The sequence below is a fragment of the Xyrauchen texanus genome, chromosome 39, assembly GCF_025860055.1.
Source record: "Xyrauchen texanus isolate HMW12.3.18 chromosome 39, RBS_HiC_50CHRs, whole genome shotgun sequence".
Classification (NCBI taxonomy): domain Eukaryota; kingdom Metazoa; phylum Chordata; class Actinopteri; order Cypriniformes; family Catostomidae; genus Xyrauchen; species Xyrauchen texanus.
Window position 1 is genome coordinate 34,740,270 of NC_068314.1, and position 24,960 is coordinate 34,765,229.

General features: G+C 39.3%; 1 protein-coding gene across 4 annotated transcripts; it reads left to right on the forward strand.

Moving 5' to 3' along the window:
• ppef1 (protein phosphatase, EF-hand calcium binding domain 1) lies at positions 1-24,718 on the forward strand. 4 transcript variants are annotated; one of them, XM_052111201.1, is made up of 21 exons: positions 1-211; positions 907-973; positions 1,106-1,231; positions 1,476-1,508; positions 3,575-3,702; positions 5,285-5,345; positions 11,035-11,204; positions 13,081-13,195; positions 13,595-13,641; positions 13,763-13,929; positions 14,018-14,054; positions 15,433-15,582; positions 15,818-16,192; positions 17,592-17,777; positions 19,775-19,917; positions 20,018-20,124; positions 20,200-20,363; positions 22,138-22,222; positions 22,339-22,669; positions 23,062-23,221; positions 24,630-24,718. In XM_052111201.1, exons 3-19 carry the CDS (start codon positions 1,177-1,179, stop codon positions 22,536-22,538), a joined length of 2,223 nt encoding a protein of 740 aa, XP_051967161.1. In that variant the 5' UTR covers positions 1-211; positions 907-973; positions 1,106-1,176; the 3' UTR covers positions 22,539-22,669; positions 23,062-23,221; positions 24,630-24,718. The 4 variants fall into 4 exon arrangements, with proteins under 4 accessions (XP_051967161.1, XP_051967160.1, XP_051967159.1 ...); XM_052111200.1 differs by lacking the exon at positions 24,630-24,718 and adding an exon at positions 23,349-23,889 and having other exon boundaries at positions 1-217; XM_052111199.1 differs by lacking the exon at positions 24,630-24,718 and adding an exon at positions 23,349-23,889.
• Positions 24,719-24,960: the final 242 nt, after the last annotated feature.

Here is a 24,960-nt window from a genome sequence, read left to right on the forward strand (position 1 = left end):
TCTGTTGATGTGGAAGCCGCGCGCGTAGTCAAATAGTGAGTGTGACTCCGTGTTTGCATCATCTGACACCTGTGGCGATTCTCCAACGTGTCTTTCAACATGTATTAATGGATGTTTGATTGCATTTGTTTCCATCGTCCGCGTCACACCCCGTTGCGTCGAAATTTCTCAACGTGTTCGCACGAGAACCCGATGTTTAAAGATGGACAAGGTAAAGGTAACTCGTGCATGCAGAATACAGCCGTGTGCTATTATTAGGATTTTGTCTGATGTCTCGAGAGTTTCACTCGCTTTGAAGCACCTCTCAAAAACTATAGTCTATTTTTAATATTTATGCATTTCAATTTCATAAAATCCCAGCTAACTGATTTGTGTCATTTTAACTATTTAAAATAAATAACTTGAAATGTTTATTTTGTTTGTTTGAGTAATCTTTGACCAAATAAAACAATCAATTTGGCGGAAATCTTAGAAATTGAAATGCGACAATCTTAAAAAATAAAAACTGTATATATATAAAAAGGGCTTAAATGTGTTTTAAATGTTCTGTCCACTTGTTTAAAATATAAATGCACACAATTATTTATGATATTGTTTCACTGGTAACACTTTACAATAATGTTGTATTTATCAACATGAGTTAAACTAATTTTACAGCATTTATAAATCATGATTAATGTAAAATTCAGCATGCACATTTTAAAAATGAAGAGTTGTATGATAAGATAAGATAATGCATTACAACCTGAACTTACAATGGCCATTTGTAGGCTATTATTTTAAAAATTCACATTAACCAAGATAAACACATGCTTAGTTATATAGTGTCACCATCATATTTATAATGTTGTGAAGATGCAATCAATAATTCATCTGCACTTCTCTCTCCCCATGCTCCCCTCCCAGATTAACCATTAAAAGGGCCCTTTGAAAGGCTCTTTAGGACACAGATTAAAGTCCAGGTTGATCTGCAGTAAGTGTGTTTTGTTGCTTTATTCCACCACAGAGATGCATTGTTGTGATGTTGCATTTTTCTAATGCCATCTTGAATCATGCCACTTTTTAATTGTATCGCTGAAGCTTAAACTGTCTTGTCTTTGCACAGGTTTCATGGATGCTAAATGCAGAAGAGGACAGTATTTCAGAGATTCATGAGCCGAAGCAAACGGGGTCATCATGGGATGCGGCACGTCCATCGCCGTTGAGAACCAGACACGGCCCTCTGAGACAGGTAAATGCTATTTTAGGCATTACTTTAATGTGCTTTGCAATAGTTTCTCTGCTTTATCCTCTTTGGCAACAACTTTGCACTATTGTTGAAAAATCTAGCAGCGCTGCATGAAGCTTCCATCACTCGGAGTAAATTTAATCTGTTTGTACTCTGATAAAGCATCTTAATTTATTCCGCAGTTCTCTTCTATTTTTCCAAGGTTTTACTCAAATTATTCAATTTACTTTAATCACCTCTCACACAGATGGCTCCATCAAGCAGCCCAGCCCAGCTCTGAGTAAGGCACTTTCTTCAGCCTCTGTAATCACTGTCTGTGTCCCATTTGTGTTGTGAAGTACTAACGGCAGATTTTCCGATGAAAAAAGTCTTCCATACATACTTTGAAAGTACTTTGTGAAAGTAATAGTTGAGCTCTTTGGGTGCAATTGTGTAGGTGTTGTGAAGATATGTGTGTGCCTGACAAAGTAGATGGTTTGCCCATGAAATTGCTTGATAAGCACATTGTCCCAATGAAACAGGACGGCTGGACATTATCAAAGTATTAAAATACAAATCATTTTTAATATTTATGCTTTTTCAATACCATTTGCATCAAAATTGAACTGTGCAATCTTTAGTGGAAAAAAAAAACCTAAATATTTTATTAATGTTTTTTTGTTTCCCCTAAGGATTGCACAATTCAATTTGATGCAAATTTGTTTTCAAATTAAAATGTAAAATCTTAAAAAATAGGTTAAATATTTATTTTGGCATGTGTGATCTTTTAGTGAACTGGTTTGAATGACAATTTAATGACAAACCAGAGTGTTTTGTCCAATTTATTTTTTTTCTTGACAAAAAATAAAATAAAAATTGTGCATGGATAACGTTAGATAAAAAATTCTCCCTGCCTTCTCAAACCCTGCTCAGTGTGCGCGCGTGTGTTTGTTTGAGAGAGAGAGAGTGTGTGCGTGTGTTTGTTTGAGAGAGAGAGTGTGTGTGTGTGTGTGTGTGTGTGTGTGTGTTTGAGAGAGAGAGAGAGAGAGTGTGTGTGTGTGTGTTTGTTTGTGAGAGACTGTGTGTGTGTGTGTGTGTGTGTGTGTGTGTGTTTGTTTGTGAGAGACTGTGTGTGTGTGTGTGTGTGTGTGTGTGTTTGTTTGAGAGAGACTGTGTGTGTGTGTGTGTGTGTGTTTGTTTGAGAGAGAGTGTGTGTGTGTGTGTGTGTGTGCGTGTGTTTGTTTGAGAGAGAGAGTGTGCGCGTGTGTGCGTGCGTGTGTTTGTTTGAGAGAGAGAGAGAGTGTGTGCGCGTGTGTGCGTGCGTGTGTTTGTTTGAGAGAGAGAGTGTGTGCGTGTGTTTGTTAGAGAGAGAGAGAGTGTGTGTGTGTGTGTGTGTGTGTGTGTTTGAGAGAGTGTGTGTGTGTGTGTGTGTGTGTGTGTGTGTGTGTGTGTGTGTGTGTGTGTGTGTGTGTTTGTTTGAGAGAGACTGTGTGTGTGTGTGTGTGTGTGTGTGTGTGTGTGTGTTTGTTTGAGAGAGACTGTGTGTGTGTGTGTGTGTGTGTGTGTGTGTGTGTGTTTGTTTGAGAGAGACTGTGTGTGTGTGTGTGTGTGTGTGTGTGTGTTTGTTTGAGAGAGACTGTGTGTGTGTGTGTGTGTGTGTGTGTGTGTGTGTGTGTGTGTGTGTGTGTGTGTGAGAGAGAGAGAGAGAGAGTGTGTGTGTGTGTGTGTGTGTGTGTGTGTGTGTGTGTGTGTGTGTTCTCTCCAGCGAGACCTTGTCTATGACGTCTATGTTCTCTTCTTTCTCCATAACTGCTCTTTATACTTCTTTAATTGGCAACCGTGATAACCGTGTGCCCCTGAGACAAGTTTCTATTTAGCAGATTCTTTGCAAAGAGCTATATGTGCATTAAAGCATGATGTTAGCATGGTAACCGCATCTGATATGACAAAAGAATCAAAGTAGCAGCAGTACATCTTCTAGGCTATGTGTTAAAAGTGTGTTTTTAATCATTCTTCATTCTTTCTTTAAGCTTATGTGCAATCTAGACATTTCTGAATCACTCGGGATTGTAATGGAAGGAGGGGGAGGTTGACTCTTGGTCTCCAAATTGGAGATTTTTCCTGTTTAGACCACTACTACTAATATACTGCTTATAACGCTACTTCTGAACATACCAATCAGTTTTAAGTAATCACTGGCACTAATTGAAAACCCCCTATTGTCTCCATTTGTCATTGGTAGTGGCCCTCTTTAAGACGATTCACAATTCCACGTCTTCGTCTCAAAACGGTGGTTACACCTCTATGGCTGGAGGATTCTGATTACAGTAGCCACTTGCTTTCTTTGTGTGTTTTTACCATATTTAGCCATAAAAGCTGCCATATTGATCCAGCGTTGGTACAGACGCTACATCGCTCGCCTGGAGATGAGAAGACGCTACACGTGGAACATCTTTCAGTCCATTGAGTATGCAGGGGAACAGGACCAGCTGCAGGTATCAGAACTTTAGAGTAAAAAAGGACAGTCTGTATGAAAATAATCAACAGTATGTGGGTGTTTCTTCAGGAGTTTCGGGCATTTTTGCATTCTACTTTTTTTTTTTGATTTTCATTAAATCCAGCCGATTTCAACTTTTGTGTTTTTGTTGTTGTCTGAGAGTCTCATTAAAACTGAATTGGAAACATTTTACCGGGCCGTAATCATTTATTTTCTGTACTTTTTCAAATATCTTGTATGTATAGATTTGATTGATTTAGCCTGGTCCCTGACCCAGACTTTCAATATTAATAATCATCTAAGAAAAGAGTGATATTTACCATTTCAATAGTAATTGCATGAAAATGATTTCTATAAACTTCTCAAAAATGTACGATGGTCCTGCAGTTTTGGCTTCATTTCCATCACAATTTTTACAATTTTTAAATTTTTTATATAAAGTTAGGGATTTTGTTAACCATGTTGACAAGTGTCAGTGAAGAGCATGATTGAGATGAACTATGAGACAAGTGATATTTGTAGAAAAAAAGGAAAAGTAAATATTTTGGGAGGCGTCATTTCCAATGAAGACATTATTATCTGCCAACATATTGTTTCAAAATTATGAAACAATAAAGTTTACTCAATTCAATTTGATGGAATTTCGTATCAAATTAAAATGCATAACGCTTAAAATGATTTTGAGTTTATACAATTAGTCTTTGCAAGACAAAGGAGTCAGCCTTTTATTTTCAAAAATGGTAAAAATGTCATTTCCATCAGCGTCATTTCCAGAATACAGAATTTGAAATGTGCTGGAAATGACACTGGTGGGAATTGTGCAGGGGGGGAAAATGACAAAGATGACACAAATCTCCTGTGATGCATGTACAGACGCTGTCGGACATTGTTAGTAGACAAATTAGATAAACTAATAAACTAAAGATAAACTTTACTTTCTAGAAATCGCCAATGCCAAAAGTGCCCAAAGTTGAAGAAACACCCATATTTGCCTGCTTTAATAAACCTACACTGGAGGGCCTGGGGAGCTCAGCGAGTATTGACGCTGACTATCACCCCTGGAGTTGTGAGTTTGAATCCAGGGTGTGCTGAGTGACTCCAGCCAGGTCTCCTAAGCAACCAAATTGACCTGGTTGCTAGGGAGGGTAGAGTCACATGGGGTAACCTCCTCGTGGTCGAGATTAGTGGTTCTCGCTCTCAATGGGGCGTGTGGTGAGTTGTGTGTGGATCGTGGAGAGTAGCATTAGTCTCCACATGCTGTGAGTCTCCAGTGTCATGCACAACGAGTCACGTGATCAGATGCACGGATTGACGGTCTCAGAAGTGGAGGCAACTGAGACTTGTCCTCCACCACCCGGATTGAGGTGAGTAACCGCACCACCACAAGGACCTATTTAGTAGTGGGAATTGGGTGTTCCAAATTGGGAGAAAAGGGGATACATTTAAAGAATAAAATAAATAAAAGAAATGTACACTGATGTCCTAAATAATGCATCCTGTAATGATATGAAAGCTCTGCTGTCCTATAGAATGAGTGAGCAGTTTTAATGTAGATTTGCATCTTTTCTTAATTTCTACAGCTCTCTAGTTTCTTCAGTTTCATGTTGGACAACTTCACACAGCTGAATGGAAATGGACCAGGTAACATGATTTTAAATGACTCCAGACTATACTGCAGATACAGTGTATTAAAATCTGTTTTCAGCCTTCTATACAGGTGAATATCTCATAACTTAAAGGTTGAGCCTGTGTCAGGATGCTCAAACAAATAGAGCAATGTTTTGAAAGCGTCACAATTTTAACACTTTTTGGGAAAATCAACCTACACCTGGCCTAATTGTAGTTGGCTCAGTGCATTCGATATTTTAACATCAGAACAATAGTTTTTTGTGCTTTTTATTTCATTAGCATTTCAATTTGTCGGTCCCTTGTCACACCTTTGGAAAGCCCCCAGCACGTTATATTTTAAATCAAACCGTTCCCCTCTAGACTGTTGCACACCTCTCCTTTCAATGATTCCAAAAAACCCTTATATAGAGAGAGACACCGTTGCTTAGCAACCTTGGGTGATCCCATGTTCAGTGGAGGGAATGCAACGAGAGCCAGAAATGCAGCAACCATCCTCCGCAGGCAACTGAATTACATAAGAAAATTAGTCCTCCTGTTTAGTCAAGCAGAGCAGCGGAAACCCAAATGAGATCAGAGACAGAAGCAGGACAATGAAAATCTCAAAATACAACAAAGAATATTCATAGTAGGCCCACTGAAAACGACATGGGTACAAACATCACGTTGTTTTACCCAACAAAATGTTCAATTTACAGTTTTTCGACTTCAACTTCACATGGAGGTTCCTTGCCTTCCCCTGTGATGACACTATGTTGACTACCCTTGGGGAACTACCCTTGGTTTCATCAGTTCCCATTGATTGGGCCACAAGCGTACATGACTAGTCTTGTTGTCAGGCAATCATGCATTAGATGTTTTCAGATTCAAGAGCTATGTTTAGAATGGGCTACTAGCTTACTAGCTTACTGAATATGGCACAATATACACTATATACTGCATACTTGATTTAATCAGTGTTTTAAACAGTAGTATGCTACTCTACTGTACTGTAAATGATCTCATCACATTACATGTGAGTGGTGATATATTATATATATATGTCCAAGATGATAACTGGAGACAGCTTATATAAATGTATTACATTTTGGCAGACCAGTGAGCTAATAATGTTGAAAATCGCTCATTGCATTGTGTCGTACAATATTCCACGCGGTGTGTTTTGTTGCATACTGCACAGAATATCTGCATACTGTGCAATGTATACATACTACATACTACTACAAATGGTAGGAGTAGTATGTTTGTGTGCTATGGAGCGCAATATTTGAGTTCTGGAAGGAAATTTTCTCCATTGGCGAATACATTTTTAACGATAACTTACAAACATTTAAAGACAGACCGATGGTATATGCTTCTGTTGAAGCCATTATTCCACATTATTTGAACTTCTTTTTAAAAATGGTGTTTAATAACCAAATTCCTTGTGAAGAACTACGCTACCCATGATTCTGAAGGGAAACGATCCACCAATCAGAGAATTGCGCCTTACAAAGTGCGCCAAAAGTGCCCTGCGGTAATCAAGTGGGTCTTCCTACACTCTCAAACTACTTATTCAGATATATACAAATATATATATTGCAATAGAATTCAGATGTATTGTTTCTATGCTTATATGCAACAACTTTAAATCAATAGTTTTATATTTGTTCAGTTTTTAATTTGATTACGTAATCGCAATGCATTATGGGATTCTAGTTCATTCCTTCATTAAGTTCACAGTCTTGTGTCTTTGTCTTTTCATCTGATTTTCGAATATGTTTTTGCTGTAAAACAATGTTTGTAACATTGTGATTCACCACTGAGCTGGTGGGTTTGGCTCATGGCTTACAACTCTTTTAGGAAGGATTTTATGGAATCCCTATGGAAAAAATGAATGGGAAAAATACTTTCGGAGCCAAGACAGCATTGCGCTCTATTCTGAACAGCCAAGTTCTCTGTTCTTCCAGAATCTTCATCTGTTGACATTCAGAATTTTAAAGTATATTATTGTAGTTTTTTTAACCTTTAAAAGTCAAAATTATTAGCTGGGTTTCCATCCACGTATTTGTTATGCACATTTTGGGATATCGTATAAAACCTGCTGGATGGAAACTCCAAGATGTGAAGAAAATCTCCAAAATGCAGGTTAAAAACATATACTTGAATCACTTGAGGTGGATTAATGTTTTGTTTGATAAGAAGAAATGTGCATAAACTATAATGGAAACACATTTACTGAATAAACTATTGAGTTAATCAGGAATACGGAGTCCTGAAAATCCAAAACCTGTGAAAAGTCGAATAGAAAGTTGAACCGTGCCGAAGAGCAGGTTTATTGACATCGAACATTTGTTTTGCACGGTAAAGCTGTTGGCTTGCTCATGACAACACACAATAATGTTGCATTTTCTCTCTTCTCTCTCTTCAATACAAACATCTGTTCCTGAAATTAGTGTCTCTCTGCATAAATTTGTTGGCGAACGCTACACATTTCCATTTTCAAGAATGGCACAATGGGCAAGCAGTCCTCGAATCCCATTGCAGGGCCAGACTCTATGCAAATTTAAGTGTGAAGCATTGTGCCGTGCCAGTGTGTGCTGGGTATTTTAATGGGCAATGCTACGGGCTCTTACAATAGACTTCAGTTTGAGAATTAATCATTTATTTAATAACAGGAAACTGAAATGATTGTCTGTAGTTATGTTCAGTGCTCGTCTCTCCACGTGCCCAGTGTTGAAAACAAAAACACAAACCTTTTGATGTTCTAGAGTGTTTTGTGTTTCACTTGGCATTATCATAGCAGGCAACTGTTTCTGCTCATTATACAAATGGGTTGTTGATGCATAAGCCCATAGACTTTCCAGCATCAAGAATTAAGGTTAAAATATCAGTTTTGGTGAAGCTACAAGCTACACATAACAAAGTAGTTAAACGACAGTCAAGGTAGTCTTTTGGAAAAGTGATTATCTACATTAAAAGCTACATTGAAGCTATTTAATGATAGATTTATAACCATTAAAGGGTGCCATTTAATTCTGCTATCAGAAGGTCTGATTCCAGACTTGATATATATTCAGTTCTATAATTAATTAGGGTGGCATTAAAGTGTAACGGCTTTAAAATGAACATGCATTTGTTCATCGCTACTTTTAGTTAGTTACTACGCGCTCAACACTGTAAAATGTATACGAATAGTGTATCTTGTGTTACTTGTCATTAAGTTTTTCCTTTATCATTTTAAACAACTTTTGGCTTCACTGTTTCATTTAAAGGTGCACTCAGTCATTTTTTGTTTGGCCAAAACCATAGAGGTCTTTGATTTGATACTGGCACCCATTGGTGTGGATGTGGCATCACACTAAAGGTTTTCGGTTGCCAATCCCATTATAGAATTACCCTATTTGTACCCGGTGTACTGTAAATAGCATCTCCCACACATTGCAGCTATTTGCACCCCAATAGTCTGGTGAAACCACAGAAATATACGACAAACTAAACAAAAGGTATCGCTGTTATGGTGCGGGGTGTAAAGCTGGTGTGTAGAAATATAACTTTGGGAGAAACCAGGCTCACCGTGGGGGCCAGTTCCCCTCTGGCTAACATCATGAATATAATGCCAATATTAGTTATTTTTGTGCAGTGCAGGTCATGGTTTAAAATGAGTAAACTAAGTAAGTGTTAAGGTTCAGTGTTTAAACAAAGATTTTCTATGAACTAAGATTAATGTCTAATGTCTTTGAAGTCCATCCTGGATTAACTGCAGAAGTTCATATAGATGCATTGTCCTTCGTTAGTTGGCTGATGCTTATGTTGGCAATTAAATTAAAGTCTGTGTATTCCATTTCAAGAGTGTAGTCCATCAATAGACAAAGGTGATGCCCTTCCGAGATTAATGAGGTGCATCGCAGTTCAACCTGCAGGTCATTTTGGTGAGGTTTGATGGGGTCCATCCTAAGTACAAGGTTCAGGCAGTGGCATATGAAGTATCCCATGTCTGACAGTCGGAGTTGGCATCAGTTCATCCTCTGAAGTAAAAAGCCTGAAGTAATGTCTAGCTAGCACTGGCTGTAGTTCGTCGTCATCACTCCGAGACATGTAGCAGTGGAGTCCGACACTGAGGAGGAACAGAGCTGTATCTGGCCGTCTGATATGAATCAGATATGAATCCCGAGGTTGAGACAGGGAAACAAATGGAATAAAATTAGTATAGAGTTATAGATCATGATAAATGTTTCTGGTTCCGGCAGACCTAACTAAAGCAGCCTAATTGTGAGTTGATGGATAAATTAGGTGTATGCCTGGCTAAATAGAGGAATCTTTAGTCTAGATTTAATGGATGGTGTGCTTCAGCTTGCAATCCTCACCCTTTTTCCTCCAAACATAATGATGGTCATTATGGCCAAACAGTTTGATTTTTGTTTCATTAGACCAGAGGACATTTCTCCAAATTTCTCTTTGTCCTCATGTGCACTTCCAAACTGTAGTCTGGCTTTTTTATGGTGGTTTTGCAGCAGTGGTTTCTTCCTTGCTGAGCAGCATTTCAGGCTATGTCGATATAGGACTCATTTTGCTGTAGATATAGATACTTCTCTACCTGTTTCCTCCAGCATCTTCACAAGGTCTCTTGCTGTTGTTCTGGGATTGATTTGCACATTTTGCACCAAACTATGTTTAACTCTAAGCGACAATGCGTCTCCTTCCTGAGCGGTACGATGGCTGAATGGTCCCATGGAGTTTATACTTGCGTACTGTTGTTTGTACAGATGAACGTGGAACCTCCCAAGGATTAACCAGTCACGTGGAGGTCAAAAAAATACAAATGTTTTCTGAGGTCTTGGCTGATTTCTTTTGATTTTCCTATAATGTCAAGCAAAGAGGCACGGAGTTTGAAGGTAGGCCTTAAAATACATCCATAGGCACACCTCATTCAGTACACCTCATACCATAAGCTAATTGGTTAATGGTCTAAATGGTCCAATGGGCTTGGCATAATTTTCTGGAATTTTCCATGATGCTTAAAGGCACATTTAGCTTAGTGTATGTAAAATTCTGACCCACTGAAAATTGTGATATAGTCAATTAAAAGTGAAACAATCGGTCTGTAAACAATTGTTGGAAAATTACTTGTGTCATGCACAAAGAAGATGTCCTAAACGACTTGCCAAAACTATAGTTTGCTAATATGAAATCTGTGGAGTGGTTAAAACAATTCCATTTATTGACTTCAACCTAAGTGTATGTAAACCTCGGAATTCAACTAAGTACTGCGGAGCTAGACCATTCAAACTTTGTATGTAGTTAACAGAATATTAAAATGAATACGAAATGTAATAGTTAGCCAATGTAATGACGATAAAATGGGGCTAATATGATTATATTTCTTGGTTCTCGTCAGCACTCTGGCTGCTGCGTTTTTAACCAGTTGAAGATTATATATTGAACTTGCAGGACATCCTCCCAGTAATGCATTACATTAATCTAGTCTTGATCTAATGTAGTTTTTTTATATATATATTCCATGTAGTCTCAGTAAAAAATGCATGCATAGTTGTAAAATGCTGTATAAAATAGTTTCAGATGGAGTATAGCAGGACATGCCAACTTCCCAAAAGCATGTGACACAAATTCATATCAGCATCATGCATGATGATCAGGACTTGTTTTCCACAATTTACTGTGTTTCTTCTACTCATGACAGACACCATTTACTGTTTTGCCCCAGACTTGATCTCTCACCTTCTGGACTCTGTGGTTGACCCTTTAACTGAGGAGGTCAGACAGTTGAAGTACGAGCAGATTGGAGTGCCGGAGTCTTACAGCGGCCCTCGTCTCTGCTTCCCGCTGAGCGTGACTGATACCAATGCCCTGCTCAGTGCCTTTAAAGAGGAGCAGGTACAACACTATAAATCTTTCACTAATAGTCTGACAAAATATGAGCCATCTGGCACAAAGAAATTGAGACTGAATAGTTTTAGAAACTTTATGGCTTTGCACTATACATCATTTTTGTATTTTATTTGGGCCACTGGTAATTTGTGTGAAACATTTTTACTGGAGGTGGGGAAACATTTTCTTACTCATAATTTTTTTGTCTTGTTTTCCAGTAAAAATATAAAAACTTTGTTACAACAACATAAATTGACTTGAGCCAAAACTGGATAGAAGGGCTGCATAATTACTTTAATTGCATAAATAATCAAGATTTCAACTAAATGGGAAAGTATCAGTTACAGCACTCATTGAGAGATATATCTATATATTTATGCACTTTATTTTTCAGTACATGCACTTTCAGTTTACTTACAGTGGTGGTGGTGTAGTGGTCTAAAGCACATAACTGGTAAACTGGTAATCAGAAGGTCACTGGTTCGATCCCCACAGCCACCACCATTGTGTCCTTGAGCAAGGCACTTAACTCCAGGGGGATTGTCCCTGTAATAAGGGCTCTGTAAGTCTCTTTGGATAAAAGCGTCTGCCAAATGCATAAATGTAAATGCTACATGAACTTGATATGGGTTAAGGTTGGTTTTCGGGTTAGTCCCTAGTAATTACTTTAGTTGTATTCATGTATACATAAATGTAGAACAGTACTGTAAAAAAAAATGGCTACCAAACAAATATTAAGATGAATGATGAAGTTTTTCAGGTGCAAGGAAACTATTTTAATACCTTTTACTTGATAGTTGCACCACATGACCTTTTTTAAGTTATTAAATCTTATACATTTTTGGTACAAAATGCTCTAAATGTTTTTAAAAAATTGTAAAAACAACATTAGCTCAAAGATTACATGTCTGGGGGCCTGTGTATCTCAGCGAGTATTGACGCTGACTATCACCCCTGGAGTTGTGAGTTTGAATCCAGGGTGTGCTGAGTGACTCCAGTCGGGTCTCCTAAGCAACCAAATTGGCCCGGTTGCTAGGGAGGGTAGAGTCACATGGGGTAACCTCCTCGTGGTCGTGATTAGTGGTTCTCAGCTCTCAATGGGGCGTGTGGTGAGTTGTGTGTGGATCGTGGAGAGTAGCAAGAGCCTCCACATGCTGTGAGTCTCAGTGGTGTCATGCGCAACAAGTCACGTGATAAGATGCACGGATTGACAATTGAAGTGGGATATTTTCTTATTCTAAAGGAATATTCCAGGTTCAACACAAGTTAAGATTAAAAAAAGAAAAAGCTAAATTCGAGGTTGCAGTGAGGCACTTACAATGGAAGTCAATGGGGCCAGTCCATAAACGTTACAATACTCACTTTTTCAAAATGATAGACACAAGATGTAAATAATACGCATGTAAACTTGATTTTACTGTGATTAAATCACTTACTAACCTTTTGTGTTTAATGTTATATCTAATTTTTACAACTGTTGCCATGATGACGTAACACATTAATTTAAACAACTTAAGTGTTTTTGTAAAATTATAAGCTTTAAATTTCTTCCTTTTAAACCCTCCAAGAATTGGCCCCATTGACTTCCATCGTAAGTGCCTCACTGTAACCTCCATTTAGCTTTTTGTTGTTGTTGTGGTAATCAACATTGTGCCACAAATGCTTGTATTGAACCCGGAATATTCCTTTAGGCAAAAAACGCACAAAATGTGGTCAATGTGCCAATTTGAAAAAGACAGTTTGCACTGAAATGTGTTATTCATGATTTACACAGAATTGTGTTTCATGAAAAAGGACCGTCCAAATCAAGAGTTTGGTGAATTACTTAAATGATTATCATGCACAAAGGGTAAATGTTTGACTAATGATATCTCATATTCAGACTCTCCATGGGAAATATGTGCTGCAGCTTCTACACGAAACAAAGAAGTTCTTAAAACAGATGCCAAACGTCATATACCTGTTGACTTCCTATGCCAAAGAGATCACTATCTGCGGTAAGACACTGTATAGTTTTCGTAAAACACTAGAATTGCCACTTCTGATGCATTGTAGTGGTTTGCACCGATTGAGATATGCTCAACATTTCTTAAATGTTTCACGAGAAATAATGATTGCAGCATGAATGAATGAGTGCTTATTTATTTTGCACTTCATAAAGCACTTCAGTGCACCTCAATGGGCTCCTTACAGACACCCAGCGTCATGTGAGACTCAACAGCGCTCCAGAGTCAATTAGTACAGAAAAGCATGCATGAATAACTGGATTCCCATCTTGTAACACTCTTAAAGAGATTGCATCATGAGATTATAAAGACTGTTTATATTTTATTTTCATCAGTGATACCAATATTTGATTTCATTGTCTGCAATGTAAACGTCTCTCTTTCACTCAGGCGATTTGCATGGTAGTCTGGATGACTTGCTGCTTATATTTTACAAGGTAAATGCAGATTTCTTTGTTTAAATGTTGCATGTCATCTATAGTCATTTATTTCACATTGCATCAGGACTAACGTAGCTCAACAAGCCTATAATACAAGATCTATTGCCTGATTGTCCAGAATGGTCTGCCGTCTGCGGAGAACCCCTATATATTCAATGGAGACTTTGTGGATCGAGGGAAGAAATCTATAGAGATCATCATCATTCTGTTTGCCTTCCTGCTCCTCTACCCAGACCATATGCACCTGAACAGAGGAAACCATGAAGACCATATCATGAACCTCAGGTAGCATTCATCACCCATTTAGACTGTAGATCTCATAAAGTACGACTAGAGATGATTGCATTGTAAAATAAGGGTCATGTTGTTGCAGATATGGATTCACAAGAGAAGTCATGCAGAAGTATAAGGTATAGTCTGGTTTTTAATTCTGCAACATTCATTAAAACACTTGTAATTGGTACTTACTGATGTGGTACGTAACTAATGTGGCATTGGAATTGTAATCTATACAATATTAGTAGGTTTATTTTTGCTTAACTTCTTACCATTAGACATAACTGCCACCCAGTGGCCGTTTAAAGAACAGCATCCTTAACTTAAAGGGATAGTTCACCCAAAAATGTAAACGATCTCATTTATTTACCTTCATGTCATCCCAGATGTGTATAACTTACTTTCTAATGTAGAACATAAATTATGATTTTTAGAATAATATTTCAGCTCCATAGAATGGTTGGCCAAAGTTTGTTGCTCCAAAAATCACATAAAGGAAACATAAAATTAATCCATACGGCTCCAGTGTTTTAATTAATATCTTCTGGAGTGATATTATATGTGTGAGAAACAGATCAATAGTTAAGTAATGTTTTGGCTGAAAATCTTCTCCCTGCCCCGTAGAGGGCGATATGCATGAAGAATGTGAATCACCAAAAACACAAGGAGAAAGTGAAAGTGGAGACTGATTGTAAAAAATGACTTAAATATTTATCTTTTTCTCATCCACACTTCTCATATCACTACTGAAGACACTGATTGAGTCATATGGTTACTTTTATGCTACCTTTATGTGCTTTTTGGAGCTTAAAAGTGCTGGTCACCATTCACTTGCATTATGAGGAGCTACACAGCTGAGATATTCTTCTAAAGATCTTAATTTGTGTTCTGCTGAAGAAAGAGAGTCATACACATCTGGGACGGCATTAGAGTGAGTAAATGATGAGAGAATTTTCATTTTTGGGTGAACGGTCCCTTTAAAGGGTGAGAACACACTTTCAGTCATTTTCTCACCCTCAATTCGTTTTAAACCCATATGCAGTTCTTTTTTTGCTGTGGAACACAAAAAGAGAATTTGTGAAGAATCCTCAAGCAGCTCTTTTCCATACAACAACAGCTTATGGTGACATGTCTGTCAAGCTCCAAAAATGACAAAATCTCCTCTAAAACATAAAAGTAGTCAATTTGACTCATGCACGATGTTCTTGAAAATATTCTGTAAATGTTATTCACTGCTAATGCTTTCTTTCCGCCTAGGTGCCATTTTTGATTTCAGAGCTACAGCGACGGGGAAGATTTTCAGTGAATAAAGACTTTAATTTTAGATCTGCTCCACACACAAAACTAGTATATGGATTCATAAGACTTGAAATAAAGCGCACATGCCGTTTAGTCTACATTTATGGTGATATTATTTTGTTTAAATAGTCAATAACTCTGCTCTCTCTCTCTCTCTCTCTCTCTCTCTCTCTCTCTCTCTCTCTCTCTCTCTCTGTACTGCCCTCTGAATAGGTTCATGGCAGGGAAATCCTACAGCTTCTACAGGACGTGTTCAGCTTGCTTCCTCTAGCAACTGTTATCAACAACAAAGTCCTTATTGTTCATGGTGGCATATCGGACAAGACTGACCTGGACTTCCTGAGCACTGCTGAAAGACATAAAGTAGGCCTTTTATTTAGCCACATGCTTTTCTGATGGTTGTATTGGGTTTAATTGGACACGAATTGTAGGGGCGAAAGAAGCACTTCGCCGTAAGTGTGCTGGGGCCTTCCACTAGCCTTAAAGTAAAGCCTAATATTTTTTAGCTGGTCTCCCAGATCACCTTGTTGGGGTTTATCTTGCGATAATGACCAGCTGTCTGTACATTATTCCTTACACGTACGTCTTTACTGTGCAGGTGAAGTCTGCTCTCAGGTTGCCCAAACGCAGCGTGGATCACCTCAACGTTCACGCCAGCAGTCGCAGCAGCAGCAGACAGAGCGGCCGATCCAGAACGGACAGCCCGTGTTCAAATGGGCGAAGAAGTCGCGCCTCCCGCAGGAGGAAAAACCGCCTCACCAAACGGAGCAGCCGCTCCACGTCTTCGTCCTCCTCCTCTTCCTCTTCATCGTCCATGTGCTCCCCCCGGGTCTCGTCGCGAAACACGCCACGTCGGCCTCCTCCTTCGCCCAGTCTCCCGAGCCCTTCGGACGTGCTCCAGGTGCCCTTCCTGGACTCCATCATCTCCCTGGAGCCGCCCGAGCCGCCCAGAGAGGAACTGGAATGGAAGCAAGTGAGTTAAAACGGTTTCCAACCAAAGTGTGAGCGTGACACACACTTATTAAACTTTGAGTTAAACATGAAACCAAATGTACTTTCTTAAAAACATAATAATAATTCAGTCCCACCACTGGAGTCATGAGTTCGAATCCAGGGTGTGCTGAGTGACTCCAGCCAGGTCTCCTAAGCAACCAAATTGGCCTGGTTGCTAGGGAGGGTAGAGTCACATGGGGTAACCTCCTCGTCAAGGCTGGACTGGGAAGAGAAATCGGGGGGCGGGGTGGGGTTGGGCATCGCGGAGGCGTTTTGTGGTCCGTTCTGCATAACGCGGTGGCTCATTTTTGCTTGACCATTCGGCACGTTTCGCGGCCAATCCAACAGCCCGCGCCGTTCTTCCGCTGGCCAGTCCGCCCCGGATCAGCCCCAAAGTGCGTCGGCCCACTGGGAAAATACACGTTATGCCAGATTGCCAGTCCAGCCCTGCTTCTCGTGGTCGCTAAATAGCCACGTGATAAGATTCGCGGGTCGACGGTCTCCGACGCTGAGGCAGTTGGGATTCGTCCTCCACCACCCGGATTGAGGCGAGTCACTAGGCCACCATGAGGACTTAAAAGCACATTGGGAATTAGGCATTCCAAATTGGGTGAAAAATCCCTCCAAATTTTTTTTCAAAAATACATTCAGTATTATATTATACAAATAAACATCACTGGGTCCCATAATAAAAATTCTGTATCAGTATCGTTAAAAATACGCGAGTGAAGTAGTTTTAGTCGTGCAGTTTTTGCCCAAATGTTCATTCACAAAAATGTTTTAGAATATGCATTGCTTATAATTTCTCTGTATTGTTCAATTGGTGCATATTAATGAAAATTATTCGATATTTCTTAATTTTCTTTTTAACTAGATTTTTATTTCATGCATTAAACATTTCTACAAATCTACTTGGCATTAATGGCTTTTTGGTTATTATAGTGGGTCCTCTGTGAAAAATAAATAAATAAAAATACTTTTTTGGCCGTTTCAGAGCCGATGCATAATTATTGAGAAATATATTGAATATCGTCAACAATATTGGTATATCATTTTTGTAGCCATATCTCCCAGCCTTGTATGTCATCTTCCTTTTTTTTTCTCCATACAATGCAAGTGAATGGTCACTGAGGCTCACGTTCTACCGTCCTTTTGCGTTATATAGAAAGAAAAGAAGTCATATTCAATATGTATAGATTTCTTCCAATATATCATGATTCATATAGTTAACATTACTACAGTAAATCCATGCTAAATTAATGTATGCACCTGAAAATAAAGTTACAATTGCGTCTTAGATAATACAGATCATAGTGTATGGAATGTAGCGAATGCTGAAAATGAAATCTAATATGGCTGTTGTTTTGGTGTCTGTACAGATTGTGGATATCCTGTGGAGTGACCCTAAAAATCAGAATGGATGCAGTCCAAACTCCTTCCGTGGTGGAGGCTGTTACTTCGGGCCGGACGTGACTCAGAGTCTGCTACAGAAACACAGCCTCTGTCTCCTCATCAGATCACACGAGTGTAAACAGGAGGGTTACGAGCTCTGCCACAATGGACAGGTAAACCGAAAACTGCAACCGTCTGTGAACCGTCTCATAAAATCTAGTCAGGGGTCTGTTATATGAAGCTGACAGTCTTTTCCTGTTAATTTGCTATAATTGCTCAGACTGACAGTTCTAACAGCGCCCTCTTCTGTTTTCAGTTGGAACACAGTTTGCTTTCCTAAAAAAAAAAAAAAAATGTCCTCTTACCTAATTGTGTGTGTGTGTGTGTGTGTGTGTGTGTGTGTGTGTGTGTGTGCATACTGTATACACTGATCAGCCACAACATTAAAACCACTGACAGGTGTAGATTATCTCGTTACTATGGCACCTGTACAGGGGTGGGATATATTAGGCAGCAACAGTCAGTTCTTGAATTTCATGTGTTGGAAGCGGGAATAATGGGCAAGTGTAAGGATCTGAGTGACTTTGACGAGGGTCAAATTGTGATGGCTAGATGACTGGGTCAGAGCATCTCCAAATGGCAGGTCTTGTGGGGTGTTCCCAGTAAGCAGTGGTTAGTACCTTCCAAAAGTGGCCCATTGAGGGGGCCTGGGTAGCTCGGCAAGTAAAGACGCTGACTACCACACCTGGAATTGCGAGTTCGAATCCAGGGCGTGCTGAATGACTCGAGTCAGGTTTCCTAAGCAACCAGTTGGCCCGGTTACTAGGGTGGGTAGAGTCACGTTGGCTAACCTCCTCGTGTTTGCTATAATGTGGTTCTTGCTCTAGGTTGGGCATGTAGTGAGTTGTGCGTGGATGCTCCAGAGAATAGCGTGAGCCTCCACATGCGCTAGGTCTCTGCAGTAACACGCTCAACAAGCCACGTGATAAGATGCGCGGATTGACGTCTCAGACGTGGAGGCAACTGAGATTCGTCCCCCGCCTCCTGGATTGAGGCAAGTCACTACGCCACCACGAGGACCTAGAGCGCATTAGGAATTGGGCATGACAAATTGGGGATAAAAGTGGAGAATAAAAAAGTGGGTTTCAATGAAAGGACAACCGGTGAACCAGCGACAGGGTCATGGGTGCCCAAAGCTCATTGGGAGTGAAGGCTAGACCGTTTGGTCCGATCCCACAGAAGAGCTACTGTAGCAAATTGCTGAAAAATGCTGGCCATGATAGAAAGGTGTCAGAACACGCATTGCAGTTTGCAGCGTATATGGGGCTGCGTAGCCGCAGACCGGTCAGAGTGCCCATGCTGACCCCTGTCCACTACCGAAAGCGCCTACAACGGGCATGTGAGCATCAGAACTGGACCATGGAGCAATGGAAGAATGGCCTGGTCTGATGAATGGGTGCTTTGTTTACCTGGGGAATAGATGGCAGCAGGATGCACTATGGGAAGAGATGGCAGCAGTGGAAGAAGGGAGTGTGATGCTCTGGGCAACATTCTGCTGGGACACCTTGAGTCCTGGCATTCATGTGGATGTTACTTTAACATGTACCACCTACCTAAAGATTCTTGCAGAACACGTACACCCCTTCATGGCAACGGTATTCCCTGATGGCAGTGGCCTACTTAAGCAGGATAATGTGCCTGCCACACTGCAAACATTGTTCAGGAATGCTTTGAGGAACATGACAAAGAGTTCAAGGTGTTGACTTGGCCTCCAAATTCCCCAGATCTCAATCCTGCATCTATGGGATGTGCTGAACCAACAAGTCCGATCCATGGAGGTCCCAGCTCACAACATGCTATCGTCTTGGTGCTAGATACCACAGGACACCTTCAGAGCTCTTGTGGAGTCCATGCCTCGACGGGTCAGAGCTGTATTGGCAGAACAAGGGGGACCTACACGATATTTGGCAGGTGCTTTTAATGTTGTAGCTGAGTGGTGTGTGTGTATATATAATAGCCTGTAGCCTGTTACAGACATATAGCTAACCTCAAAGCTAACAGGCATGGACAAAAAGACCCACAGGCACTGTTTCGATTTAACAGGGTCTTCAGACGTCCTGTGTCATTGGCACCAGCATTTTCATGAATTGCATTATTTTCTGTTTTCAAGGTTATCACTATTTTCTCTGCCTCTAACTATTATGAAGAGGGCAGTAACCGTGGAGCGTACATCAAACTGGGGCCTGAACTGGTCCCACGCTTCTTCCAGTATCAAGTCAGTCGCAGCACCAGAAAACTCACCCTCCATCAGAAGTACCGCCACTACTATCTCTGTCAATAACAAATCATCGGCGCATGCGTTACGTATGCCAATGTGTGAGTTGGCTTTTACATGTGTGTTTGTGTGTTTCAGGGTTTGTGCAGCTGAGGGTTCGGCTCTGCGAGCTCTGAAGGAGAAGTTGTACGCTCACCGATCTGAGCTGATGACTGCCTTTCAACAGTATGACATGGACAACACAGGTGAGCTTATTCCCTGTGCTCCTGCGTGAAACGTGTTATTGCACCGTTAAAGTGTGATTTCCTCTCTTCTCATAGGCCGTATCTCCACTAGCGAGTGGGCACAGGTGGTGGAGTCCATCCTGAGGTTGGATCTGCCGTGGAGAACCCTGCGCCCCCGCCTCGCTCGTCTTGGTCCCGATGGTAATGTGGAGTATGAATCGTGCTTCGAGGACATCGGCCCTGGAGAGCCCATCCCGCCGGTCAGCATCATAATCTGTATTTATGTGAATTTTGAAGCAACATACTTTAAAACACACAAATCCACGTTTGGAGTATGACTTTGCATCTTTAAGTTTACCACAGACCTCATTTTACTCTTAAATCCAAAACTGCCATGATATGGATTCATTGGAAAATCCCGAGGGAACCCAAGGAGAATTAGTCTTCCGGGTTTTCCAACAAATTGACATGACAAACGAGGTTGTCTGAGGTGATAAAAATGAGAAATCTTAAAAATGTAGATGTCTGAAGTTTAGTAGAAATGTAATCATGTTGATTTTTAAACATCATAAAAACATTAAAAAGCATTTTTTACTATTTGTGTTGTTAAAGTGAAATATCAGGTGAACTCTATCACAATTCTGTCTTTGCACCTGGAGTGAGTGTACACAAAATAATGATCCATTTTAAAACTTCAGTCATAATTGTAAAGTACAATTTTATTTATTTATTTATTTATTTATTTTTTGGTCATATTCAAGACTTCGAGTTACTCCCTTTAACCTTTCATTCTTTCTTTCTTTCTTTTTTAATTCTTAATTTTTTGTTCTTCTCTGTTCTTTTTTTATTTCTGTCTTTTCTTTCTTTCGTTTTCTTCTTTCTATCAGTTACATTTTTTCTGTCTTTTTATTTTTGTTTACTTTCTCTTTAGTTTGTCCTTTTCTTTTTTATTTCTTTTCTATGTTTATTTCTGTATTTTCTTTAATTTCGGTTCTTTCTTTCTATATTTTATTTTTACTTTCTTTCTGTCTTCTCTCTATCAGTTTTCTTTTTTCTGTTGTTTACTTTCTCTTTAGTTTTTGCTTTTTTTTCTGTCTTTATTTTTTTAATTGTTTTGTCTTTTTTTCTGTCTGTCTTTTTCTTCCTTCCTGCCTTCTTTTTTCTTTCTTTTACCATATCTTTCTTCCATTCTTTTTACTTTCTTTATATCTCTTCCATTCTGTCTGTTATTTCTTTTTATCTTTTTTTATCTTTATCTTTTTCTTCTTTCTTCCAGTTTTCTTTTTTTCTGTTATTTCTTTTATTTACTTTCTGCCTTTCTTTTTTCTGTGTGCCTGTCTGTCCTTTTCTTTCTTTCTCTTTCTATCTATCTTTCGTTCTTCCATTCTGTCAGTCTTTTTCTGCTTTCTTTCAGTTTTCTTTTTTCTTCCTTCCATCCTTCCTGCTTTCTTCCTTTCTTCTAAATGGACAAAAAACAATGAGATATTCCAGTAAATCGAATACTTTACAAACATTATTGGGATATTTACACTTTTTATTGGAAATTCTTGGACACCAACCAAAAGATGATTATTCATATTAAATGATACATCTGCATCAGTGCAAATGTCAGCCTTACACTTGAGTGAAAAACAAAACTCAAAATATTAAATATAGTTTTGACTCTAAATTCTAATTGGATGAGCCACATTTGATATAAGCTGATATATTCACACACATGTGACCGTGCGTTTGAATTATATATTAATGCTGCAAGTTGCAACATTGATTGACAACCGTAAATAACCTCACTCCGCTTTGCTTCACACCCTGTAGGGATAAGGTCTCCCTCGCCATGACTTTTTGGGACACGTCCCGCTCTGTATTTTATTGTCAACTTTAAATGTAATTAATTTAAAGCAGTCTTGCACATACATATATATATATATATATATATACATACATTTATACCGTTGCAAATGTACTTGCATCTCAGTATAGGTTTAGACTTTGACCTCAGTCACATTTTGATACAAACTTGATTTGTGTTTGTAGGTGACTGCAAACTTGGCTGAAACTCTTTATAGGTACAGAACTGACCTTGAGATCATATTTAATATCATCGATAAGGATCATTCAGGTTAGTGTCAATATTTCCTTGATAGTTTAATGCATTTATTATTTCCTACTGTATGTATTTTTATATTGCTAGTTATTGTCTGATGATCTCAGCCCATTTTCCACCCGCGCCCCCAGGCCACATCTCCATCGAGGAGTTTCGTCAGACGTGGAAGCTGTTCAGTTCTCATTTGGGAGTGGCCGTGAATGACCAGACGATAGACGACATGGCTCGGAGCATTGACTTCAACAAAGACGGCAGCATTGATTTTAACGAGTTCCTGGAGGCTTTCAGGGTGGTGCATAAACTGGATGTCAAAGAGCAGCAGCAGGGCTAATGCGGGACGAACAGATTTGCAAATGATTTTCGTCACTTCATCTTTATTTGTATTTATTTTTGAATCACAAAGCATTATGGACACAATAATACTTGTAGCGTCATTTTCCAGGATTTGCAACTTTCTGAAAGGTAAGTGATATTTTTAACCCTGTGTAAAATAAATAAATATATTTAATACATACATAAATTGATTTAAACTTAAATATTTGTATCTGATATATACAATAAGTAATTCAACTGTTCTATATTTTTAGTTTACCATATTTTAGAACTAATAATGTAATAGTTACACTGACAGACGAGATGTTTTCAATGAATCCTGTCGACTAAACAATTTTGAAAACTATTCAAGTTACAACGATATCAGTCATAGTGTGTCACAAGAACTGTTTCGATACATTCCAGAGATTTCCAAAGGATGGTCCATTTTCTCTCAGCATCTGCACTATATTGAGAGTCATTCTGTGTCTTCTTCTCTTCCCCTTCTTTCTGCTCTCATCTCTTCACTCCATCTGCTCAAGACTCCTCTCTCTTTAGATGCCTGAGTGATCTTTACCACAGTCTGACACTCTCAGGATTTCAACAGCCTCTTTTATACAGTGAAACGTGCCCAATAATGTTGGACTGGAGCGGTGCACTGCGGTGTGTGATTTTTGACCCAGCTCTGGACACTAATTCCAGGTACAGTGTCATGGATTTGAGTATATATTGATTCAGATGGATTTATGTAGTTTTTATTCATTTTTGGCATTTATTAGTACTGGTGATGGTTCTCTGTGTGTGATGATTTGTGATGGTTTCTGCTTAGGCATTGATGATAAAATCTGCAGTGGCTTCAGGCACTTGGAAAATAGTTGTATGTTTTCCAGTTACCAGGGCTGGATTGGTAATCTGGCATAACGGGCATTTTCCCGGTTGGGCCGACGCACATTGGGGTTGATCAGGGGCGGACTGGCCATCGGGTGAACTGGAAGTATACTGAAATGAGCCATCACGTTATGCAAAACGGGGGGCAGCAATATACAGAAATGGACAGCGAAACCAATCCTCCCGCTAACAACTTTTGAGCCAGTTTTTATGTAAAATCCCGGGCCGGGATTTCTCATCCCAGTACACCCCTGACGGTTACCATACTACTTGCGCAGCTGAAGACCTGCATAATGGATGAATGGGGGTAAAATCTGCTTGCTAATCTTAACAAACATGTGTCTTCAGTGTCCAGATGCTTAATAAGTGTTATTTGAAGAAATAGTTGTTACACAGTGGTAAATACTCAACTGTCCCACATTTTTTGGAGCGTGTTGCAATAATGTTATTTGAAGTGTATATGTTAAATAAATAAATAATAATTAAATGAAAAGGTAAAACATCAAATAATGTGCTGTTGTAGTATTTTCAATATAGCACAGGGTGAAAAGAATTTACTCCACTCCTTTTTGTTTTTATTAGTATTTTCCATACTGTCCCAACTGTTTCGTAATTGGGGTCGTATTTCGGCATCCACATATAGGAAAATCAAACCTATTTTAGGGATATTAATATTTGTAATTATAAAATTATCGTCATGACAGTTATGCACATTTTATCCCCCAATTTGCATGACATGAAATGTGGAAAAAATGTATTATTTAAATTGTATTTTTACAGCATTGTAGTACTTCCTCAGAATCATCATTGAAAACAATGGGAATAGTAAGTAAAATGTCCAGATGCATTGTAGTAGTGAGATTTGGGGGTAAAATTAAAATAAGGTCACAATGCAGAAATTTGTAAGAGTGCGTGCTCTGCTGTTGACTTCCTGTTCCGGTTGCTGTCGGCACGCTGCAGGAGTCTTATTTGTTTGTACCTTGCTAGTCTGCTTAGCATTGCTTTCTCCTCTACGCTCATTGTTTTATCCTTTGCCATTTTACCACGTGCTTAATTTTTTCCCCCACTTTTCTACTGTTCCAACTGCATGCATATTACCATGTGGACCCGTTTTCTTTCTTTTTTCCATATGTTTACATCTCGCAGTTCGACTGTGTGCATGCGTTTTCTCCTCTGTTTTTTACATGGATTATCGCATCAATCTCAAACATCTGCTGATCAGGAACTAACACAACAACAGCAAAAAATTACGTGAGGGATTCACATCGATCTGAAACCCTCGCCGCTCAAGAACAACCATATCAACAACAAACAATTACGGTAAGTCTTGGCATCCGCTCGTATTGTTGCTTCCTTCATTGCATGCTACATGTTTACTATAGCTTACTATATCTTCCATCAGCAGTGAGGGCTTTACATGTGATTAATGTAATGAATTAGTCAGGCTGATGGAGATGGTTAATGAGTTAGAGACACTCATCCGAACGCTAGTGGAGGTCAGTGAGAAAGAGAAGCCATACTGTTTCTGATGCAGGTAGAACAGCGAGCGACAC

What these genes read in the sequence shown, in the direction of transcription:
- ppef1 (XM_052111201.1), top strand. Translation starts at nt 1,177, where the DNA reads ATGGGATGCGGCACGTCCATCGCCGTTGAGAACCAGACACGGCCCTCT. An exon ending in CAAAGAGATCACTATCTGCG is followed by an intron (nt 13,196 to 13,594) that starts GTAAGACACTGT and finishes TCTTTCACTCAG; the next exon opens with GCGATTTGCATGGTAGTCTG. An exon ending in AGGAACTGGAATGGAAGCAA is followed by an intron (nt 16,193 to 17,591) that starts GTGAGTTAAAAC and finishes GTGTCTGTACAG; the next exon opens with ATTGTGGATATCCTGTGGAG.